We start from the raw sequence: 9,706 nt of genomic DNA, 5'->3' as shown, positions 1-9,706 counted from the left end.
TCAGTCTGAGGCGTCTACATAAAAATGTAGGCCTATGCAATCCAGCAATGGAAACTGCAACAGTGTTAAATGTGTAAATAACATGACAATACGTAAAAAAAAAAAAAACTGATTTCAGCGAAGGGACAGAAATTTTACAATATCTTACACCGCCATCGTGTGTTTTTCCTTAACAAATACACTTAATTCACAAATGAAAACATGACTTAATTCTTCCACCGGGGCGCGACAGAAACAGGTGAACTCTGTGTTACTTTGATATCCCTCCGAGCAGTCTGGTCCTACTTGAATCGTTGTCCGCCAAGTTCAACTCCAGTACACAAGTTCCACAACACGTATCTCTTCACCCATGCTCTTCTGCTCGCCATGAGTTCTGACAATTCACGCGGAGATATCTCGATCCCTTTACGAAACCTTCTGAACTCCATCAGGTGTATTCGGGATCGAGTAAGAGGTGGGGAAAAGAGAAAGGAACTGTTAACGAATAAGTCGCGACTGCTAGCGAGTTATGATGCTAATGCTATGTGGCTAGCTAGCTAGCTAGATCTGTTGCTAGGCCACAGTGTGACACTGTTATGTTTATGCTCATTAAACAACATGTTTCTTCTGTTCCATTGATTCAAGTGCTCATGAAAGGTATATAGGGCTTATACTACTAACATTATTTTCGAAATTGGATCAACCATAACCTTCAAATCAGCAACCATGCATGGTTTTTGCTGCTGTAAACAGTTAAGCTGTCAAAACAAAGTTTGACAATGTCCTGTCTCATAGTTGTATATCTATTTATGAATAGGTAATGCTTAGCTGCTGCATTATAACCTAGACGTAGGTAGGTAAATCAGTACCATACGAGTGCTAATAGTGAATAACTGTGAGCCATAGGCTATTTGAGCATCTATCTTTGGAGACCGAGAACGTCTGAGATATATTGTCCTCTGTTTTCCACCACAGATGGGGAGTCCAATGAATCAGACAGCGAGGATTTTGACCTCTCCAACTTCTGGAACACGATGAGTTCAGTACAGAGCTACAGAACATTCTAATACCAATTTAAGATTTAGGATCATTGTCTGTTGTATTTTAAAGCCTTGTTTCATCAATGTTCCCACTGTTTAATCAACTTACTATAACTCAGTCTTTTTCTCTCTCTCTCTCTCTCTCTCTCTCTCTCTCTCTCTCTCTCTCTCTCTCTCTCTCTCTCTCTCTCCCCTCAGACCAAGCAGTGAAGGCTGTCTCCCAGGAGGCGACCAAACTCAGCCTGGCCTTCTCCACCCCACCCCCACCCCCCCAGCAGGTCCAGTCTACTCCTTTTGTAGATCCTCACCAACATTCAAACACATGTTACAACTATTTCACTATTTACTTAGTGATTAGTCATTAAGCAGTTCAGTGAAACCAGATACATGGCATTAAGGAGTAGTAAGGGGTTAGGGCATCTGTCTCATGAATGCCTATGGGCCAACATGGGGATTGAAAGCAGTACTTTTCAGCTGGTAGAATACTACAAGATCCTGACCCACAACAGCCACATATTGACAGTTCTAATCCATGCCTTATCAAAGCCTGAATGAAAGCAAAGGGAGCTATCAAATAACTTTCTCTTTCTTAACTAATTAAGTAATTTAATTGGTTGTTTTGATATCAATTATTTACTACTAGTGTATTCATGAGATGTTAGTATTCAACTAGGCTCTCCCTTTCTCTCTCCCTCACCGCCTCCCCAGATGGGAGAGAAGTTGTCAGAGTCACTCCAGAAGAGCATTCTGACCATGTCCACAGTCTACTACTGGCTTCCAAAGAGTCAAGGTAACACCCAGAAGAAGCTCATCCCCTGTGTCCAGCTAATAGGAATACAGCTGCTAAAATGGCTTTCTAAAAGCCGGCCTTGAGGGAGCTTAATAGAATAATGTATTTGGTCGATACGTTTATCCAAAATTGTCTTACAATATGAGTGGAATTGAAACCCATGACGCTGGCAGTGTATGTGTTTTGTGTTACTGTGTTGTGTGTTACAGTAGAGTGTGCTGCAGTAAATTTTGTTGTGTTACAGTAGTTTGTTGTGTGTTATAATACAGTGTGGGTATAAGTGTATTGTGTCTTACAATACATTATGGTTTACAGTAGGGGTGTGAACGGTTACAAAAAATTGTAAACGGTTACACGACCCCTTTTTTTTCGTGTACACGGTTAACCGTTTTTTTTTTGTTTGTTTTTTAAGTGGACCGCAGTCGCGCTATTGAGAATGAGGAGTCACGTGATTTTTGGGAAGGGGAGGGGAGGGGTTTGAGCCCGTCCGCCATGATGGCATCCACTGCTATCGGTTGCCAGGGGCAACGTTGTCAGAGCGGCATAGAGACATGAGGAAATACGCAACATAGAGACGCAGGAGACATTACGAGATAGAAATAAATGGAGAAGAATAAGGCGAAGGAAAAGGGTCCTAGTGAAAATGCAGAGAACACAAGAAGACATTAGAAACCATTATAGTCAATAATAATAATAATAGCTATTGCTATTCCACTGGATACGGCAGCGGCACGGAACCAAACCGGCACTACTTTGTTTTAAGTTGCCGGTTCGCAGCCGTGTCTCACAACACTTGCACAGCCATTCAGTTTATGATCTTTATTCATTAATTGCGCCGCGGCCGAACTGACGCGGATATTCTCTGATATTATGTAAGCATAAGCACCGCGGAAACCACTGCCGTCAAAAGACGCTGATCCATCTTCACTGTTGACGAGTCGCTCTAGTTCTACCTCCACGGCCCTGCAGCGGGACATTAGAGGACTAGATTGTCCGTGTGTGGTGTTCCGTCTTGTGTTCGAATCTCATGTATTTGTATTTACGATCGGAGAGCAAGAAATGGGCTGAGATTCTCTTTATGTGTGTGGTGTACATCCGACTCAAAAATCACATAAGATTAAAAAATCTTGTAGTGTGGGACAACTGCGTTGTCCATTTAGGGAACCTGACAAACTGTAACCCACATTGAAGCAGTTTTTAACGCAGCAGTTATTTCCAGGCATTGTTAAAACAGTACAGAATTTCAACAACCTCCTCTGCTAGCAGCTACCGTGTCAACAATAACGCAAAGCTCAGCTGCACTCGGAGGGGCGTACCTTCCAACATGGCGGAAAGGGGGGGGGAGTGAAACTTACGTGTTACATGACGTAATGCACGGTGGTCAATTACCCAACATTTATCACGTGCATTTCTTAGCGCATTAACGTTGTCAAAGTGGAACATTTGTAGCTTTATTAATCTCTAAATAAATAGTACATGTTAATTTTGATTTTGATTTTTTTTTTTTTTCGGTTTTCGTTTACTGATTTTTCCTAAACGGTTATGATTTACTAACCGGTTACACGTGTACACGTGTAGCCGATCACACCCCTAGTTTACAGTGTCGTGTGTGTTATAGTACAGTATGTGTTACAGTGTCTAGAATGTTACAGTACAGTTTGTGTTAAAGTGGGTTTTGCGTTACAGTACAGTATGGGTTAGAATGTGTTCTGTGTCCCAGGGCTCAGTCTGAGGCGTGCGGTCCGAGACGCCAGCGTGGAGGTTCTGGAGGGCGTGGGTCAGCTGGTGGAGGTCATCCTGACATCGCCACTACAGAGGTAACACACCCACATGCACATACACATGCAGAGAAACGGACACACAGAGCGTTGATACAGAGTCACTGTACTACTATTCATTCTGTGTCTGTCTGTCTCTCTCTATGCCTCCCTGCCATTGTGTGTCTCTGTCCAGTCTGTCTCAGGAGCAGTTGACCTCCACGGGGGGGGTGTGGTCTGCCTGCGACCACTTCTCAGTGCTGCCTCAAGGTCAGCACCCCAAAACACCCACCTCCGACTAGAAGCAAACGCAGCATAACCCCCATAGTGGCCTTATAGTGGTATCAACTTCAGCCTAAAGGGGGCGCCACCGCTCTCTGCACTGAGCTCCACGTAGACATTAAGGTTAAAGTGTTTGTCTGTCTGTCTGTCTGCAGATAACAAGGCAGCTGTGATGCTTGCCCTGTCTGCGCATATCGGAGTAGTAAAGGATGCCATAGAAGAGATTGAACAGGTACAAAACACAGGCTCAACCATGCATCATCACTGCATCATTATCTTTGTCTTTTTGACTTTGTAGTACTCATTATATTATTATTTAAGTTCCTGTTATTGTTTTGCTTTGGCAATATTAAGGAAAGCTGTTTCATGCCAATAAAACCCTTAAATGAGAGAGAGAGAGATGTTTGAAAAAGATGTCTAACTGGCCCCACCCCCTCAGGCCCTATTGGAGGAGGAGGACCCCTTCAGCGACCTCCTGGCGGACCTGGACGAGGAGGAAGAGCCCCGGGGAAACCAGGACACCTATTGGTCGGAGCGGGACCGGCGTGTGATTGCCCCGTGCCAGGGGCTTATGAAGGCGTCCGGGGCGTGTCTCAGGAAGCTGTCATCGGCGGTCAGAACCAATGGAGATGCCGGGTCAGCTCAAAACCGAGCCCAGCTGGACGACCTGGAGGAACTGAGCAAGGACGTCAGCCCCCGGTGAGAGAGAGAGAGAGAGAGAGACACACACACACACACACACACACACACACACACACACACACACACACACACACACACACACACACACACACACACACACACACACACACACACACACACACACACACACACACACACACACACTTAAATGCTTTTATTTTGATCCACATTTACAAACAGGGGAAAAAAGATCCAAACATTTTGGGAAGAAATACTGATAATGTGACAGGTTCATCAAGCCTTTGCAAGGCCTACATGATAAATTAAAGTTATTAAACACCGAACACTTAAGGATAAACAACACATCTTTGCCTCCAGATTCTCATGCTACCTATGGTGGCTGATACAGAGCAGAATTTTGCCAATCTTTTGGCTTCCTTCTTTATTAATCCCCCCAAACGCAGTCCTTTAACCACATTTTTGTGAATATGGCCTAAGCTTCCAAATATTAATGATATGAGTTGACATTGGTAACCTAGTTGGCCTATACGACTCACCAGTGGCTGGTATTTCAGTAGCTTAGTGTAGTAACAGGTGTCCATATACAAATCGAAGCAACAGCCCACCTCAATAATGACTACAGTTTTTAGAGTCTCATTTACAATGACAATGTCTGGAGTGTTTGCCATGTTTTTAAAATAATCATTATCAGATACATTGTGATGGAAATAAGTTATTTTAACAGCACTATGCTTAAAGGTCTTACAGTCATGTCCTTGATTTATTTTTGCTAGATCTTTTGCAACCAGGTCAACCAATCGGTCATGCCTGGCCACATACAGTCCTTTGTAATGATGGCATCCATTCAGAATGTGCACAACTGTTTCATTCTCCTGTTGGTTTTGATGGAATATGCAGTATGGGTTATGTTTTGACAGGTACCATATTGCTAGATTGTATTTTGTTGGAAGTCATTGCAGTCGTGCTTTAACCATAAAGATCAAGATGTCCTCTGAAATGGAATAATTAGTTATTACAGAATGTGAAACAGAATGATCTGCGTAAGGCAGTGCAGCTAACTTCCCTTGTAATTTTAGGCTTTACCAGCGCTGCGTGTTCCGCGTAAGTCTGCGCTGGAGAAGAGAGGCTCTTGTGTGTTTGATTTGTAGATGTTGGGCTGAGTTCTTGTCGTTCAGGATCGCTAGAGTGGAAATCTGCGGGTCCGTTATGTTGTCAGTCAGGGGAGCTGTCGCTCCGTCAGGGCCTTGCCAGGAGAATTGTAATCCAGTGTGGTGGCAGAGATCGTTGAGATCGAGCCAGTCTGAGCGCACTCCGAATCCGGCGGCCTTGATATCGAATTTTCCATTTTGCTTCAGTTTGAACCCGAGGAACTGGGGTTCATTCTGGGAAGCGATGGGTATCTTGCGCCATTGTAGGTGTAGAAACAATTATTTGCGTGCTAGCCCCCTAACCGTCGGGTCGTCATTATTGAGCATGTTCAGCAGATGACCTATCCTGGAGGAGGTATAGAGCCATTCAATGTTTCGGGACTCCAAGGCCTCCGCTCTTGTGCGGCTGAAAGAGAATGTCCTGGGTTGTGCGGTTATTTAGACAGAGCCATTTCCTCACAAGGTTCACTGTTTCATTGTTTATCGTTGTCAGGTTTTGTTGTGAAATGTATACATTGTGGAACAGATGCTGGAATTTGGCTACTGCAATCTGCTTGACAGCCTCAATCTTCATGCATACAGGGAGGGGAGCAGAGTCAATTAGTTTGATTTGATGGATGTATTCTTGGCACAACTCTGTGACCTGTTCGTCCCAGTCGCCGGCAATATTGAATTTATGTCCTAAATAAGGATAGGTTTCATGGCATTCATACAGTCGGATGGGTGCTTGCATTATTGTAAAGTTGGGAAGTTTATCAAGCTTTGTCTTATACCATCTATTTCCTCCGCTCCGTCTTTCATAAAATGCCGCACATTTTGTAAGTTTAATGTCCAGATTCGACCATCTGATAAACTGTTCAGTATGGAGGAACATGTTGTGAATTACAGTTTCATCTCTGGAGGAGATTTCTACATCGTCCGCGTAGCCTTGCACTGGGTTAGGGGAGCGCACGCCTGGGGGAGTGCACTGGCACATCCATTTTATCCAAGGCGAGGATAAAATTTATGGCACTCCATGGGCACCCAGTCTTGATGCCACACACACACACACATGCCCCTCCCACTGTGGCCTTGGTGCCCCTCCCACTGTGGCCGTGGTGTCCCGCCCACTGTGGCTCTCTACCAGTCCGAGCCTGTTTTAATTCGGGGGCGCGGCCCTCTGCTTTCTCTCACATGGAGAAATTAAGAAAATATATTTTCTATTAATTTAGGCTTAACCAACCTTGGGATGCAGTCATTTAGTTTACGGCTTTAACAAATAAATTGTTATTTTGATAAAAATGATGTTTACGTTGTAGCGGTATCTCTCTGGTATCGTAATTCACTGTGTATTTGGTGTATGGTGCGTGTCCCCTTTATGGACGGGGGCGTGAGACTCACCTGTGGGTGTGACGTGGGGGTGCGATGCCTTATTTAGGGAGCGCACCTCTGGCTGCGTCGGGATGACTGTTTGAGGAAATAAATCCATTCATATATATTTTCACCAGCAACAAAGTCTCTGTTTTCATTTTTTTGCATATACCCCGACAATGTAAAAGCCATTAGTCTATTGAAGTGAAATCAAAATCATGTTTCTTTAGATGAGGGCCTTGATGCTCTGGCATGTGGCCTTTGTGAGCTCAAAAAATTGCCACGCTGCAGGCCAAGTTACCTTGCCCCTTAAATTACGAAATTCCAGGCCTGCACACATTACATATTATAGCCCTTGCAGTTGTCATGCTATACTCTCTAAACTCTGGGAATGATATTTTCTGAAAAAAGCTTTCAAAAATAGGCCTATTGATGAAGAGGTTAAAGCAAAAAGTGATTTATTTATTTTGTGCTTGGAGTTAAAGACCGGGTAAACCAAATTCAGTATTTTTCTTCTTATCATATTAATTAGGCCTTAAATGTGTCCCTCAAAACATGTAAAAAATATTTTTCCCATTCATCATTTCCTTGAGGAGCTAGGCCTCAGAGAATGTTCTGTGTGCAGGTTTAAAATGGGCGGGTCTACATCGATGACCGCTTTACGTAAAGCGGTCATACTCACATAAACCCGCCCCCTGCTGCCCTCTAGGTATAAATACATTAACCGCGCACTAGCATTCTGTGGTTTCACCCGTCTATGGTTTTACCGCTCACGAGTCTGGTTTGAATTGTCAGTTTGCAGTTGGCTCTCCGGTGATGGGCGTGGTTTCCTGGCCTGCAGCGCACACGCCCCCACCGTCCTGAGCCAGGGATTACTGCTCATTTTTCATCAACTTTGAAGCATAATTTTATATACTTCGCGATTTTTTTAGTCCTTCAAATTTGGCAGGGTGGTTAATAATATATTTTCCTGTGGTATTATAAACTCAAAACCCATAATTATTCTTGGTTTACCCGGTCTTTAAGCCATTCCCAGCAGAGAGATTTACCTCAATTAATATCAAATATAATTTTTGTATTTTGTTAAATGTTTTAGTACTATAACAAGTCAGTGTGGGAGACCACCAAAAATAAAGCTCTCCGTCTCTCTCTCCCTCTCTAGTATGGACGATCTAGCACTGTGTCTTTATCCACCAATGGAGTACTCAGGAGTGGAAAGCAACGTAAGACACACTCTCACACACACGGCCCTACCTTCCCTTGGTTGTCTCATGGTTAAGGTGTTCTACTCCCTGCTGAAAGGTTCTGGGTTTGAAGCCTGATGCCTGCTGTCTCCCTGTAGGCATCGTAGAGCAATATGCCCTAACCCGGTGGTTCCCAACGTTGGGGTCGTGGCCCACTTGGGGTCCTCTGATATGCATATTGGGTTGCAGGACATAGCTAACATAAGCTTTAGATATGATCTATGATCCATTTATTTATTTTTTAAAGGTCTCATAGAAGTCTGAGTAATTATCCCACTTCTTAATGATTTGTAGCCACGATCAAACTACTTACCACGATTGGATTAGTTCACTGGTATTTTTGAAATGTTGAGGGTAAAAACTATTTGTGTAAGTAGATGCACAAATTATATAGAGCTTGGGTCACAAACATTTGCAAAGCTAAAAATGGGGCCAAGTTGGGAACCACTGCCCTAAACGCTACCTGCTTCTTTATGACATGATTCTGAATTCACTATCTAACCCTTCCTGCTCCTTAATGACATGTATCTGATTTCACTATCTAATCATACCTGCTCCTTAATGCATGGATCTGAATGTACTATCTAACCCTACATGCTCATTGATAGATAGATAGATAGATAGATATTTTTTATTGATCTCCAATGGGAAATTCAAGGAGGACACAATATGAATTCACTGTAAGAAAAAATAATAATAAAAAAAGTGAGTTATTACTTGCATCTGTTACTTAGGCATCCAAATTGGCAGCCTTGTTAAAGAAAATACTCGGAGTAATCAGGTGAGAACGAACACACACACACACACACACACACACACACACACACACACACACACACACACACACACACACACACACACACACACACACACACACACACACACACACACACAAATCTCAACCACTACCCAAATCTCAACCACCACCCAAATCTCAACCACCCATACAGTGGCTGGCACACAGCCTGTGTGCCAGGTTGAGATGTGGATCTATCTCATATTCAGGTTATTCAGCTTTACCTGCCTGTGTATCTGCCTGACTTTGAACTTGTCTTTCTCTCCCCCTCCCCTCTTCCAGGTCAAGTCATGTGTGTGGGGAGTCTGAGCTGACCTGGGTTCAGTTCCTAGAAGCAGCTGTAGATCATAACCTGCAGAAGGCTAAAGACCTCATGCAGTCTGATCCCTGAAGAGTGTGTGTGTGTGTGTGTGTGTGTGTGTGTGTGTGTGTGTGTGTGTGTGTGTGTGTGTGTGTGTGTGTGTGTGTGTGTGTGTGTGTGTGTGTGTGTGTGTGTGTGTGTGTGTGTGTGTTGGGAGGTGTGTGGGTTGGGTGTGTTCTTTGTGTCCTCCTCTGAACTTTGTCATGATGTAACTCTACTTCATGGCTTTACGAGCTTTCACAGCAAAGCCATCAGTAAACGGACATACACACACTGTGCTGCTGTGCCATAACCAG

General features: G+C 43.7%; 1 protein-coding gene across 1 annotated transcript; it reads left to right on the top strand.

Annotated features, from left to right (window-relative positions):
- Positions 1 to 321: 321 nt before the first annotated feature.
- Positions 322 to 9,558, top strand: ccndbp1 (cyclin D-type binding-protein 1). Its single transcript, XM_084464452.1, has 11 exons — positions 322 to 454; positions 955 to 1,017; positions 1,218 to 1,297; positions 1,728 to 1,809; positions 3,530 to 3,626; positions 3,763 to 3,836; positions 4,004 to 4,080; positions 4,288 to 4,547; positions 8,172 to 8,232; positions 8,988 to 9,034; positions 9,332 to 9,558. Exons 1-11 carry the CDS (start codon positions 367 to 369, stop codon positions 9,438 to 9,440), a joined length of 1,038 nt encoding a protein of 345 aa, XP_084320578.1. The 5' UTR covers positions 322 to 366; the 3' UTR covers positions 9,441 to 9,558.
- The last annotated feature ends 148 nt before the right edge of the window (positions 9,559 to 9,706 follow it).

This window comes from Micromesistius poutassou (assembly GCF_964030765.1).
Source record: "Micromesistius poutassou genome assembly, chromosome: 2".
Classification (NCBI taxonomy): domain Eukaryota; kingdom Metazoa; phylum Chordata; class Actinopteri; order Gadiformes; family Gadidae; genus Micromesistius; species Micromesistius poutassou.
The sequence above is the reverse complement of the archived record's forward strand: the minus strand, read 5'-3'. Positions and strand labels throughout refer to the sequence as shown.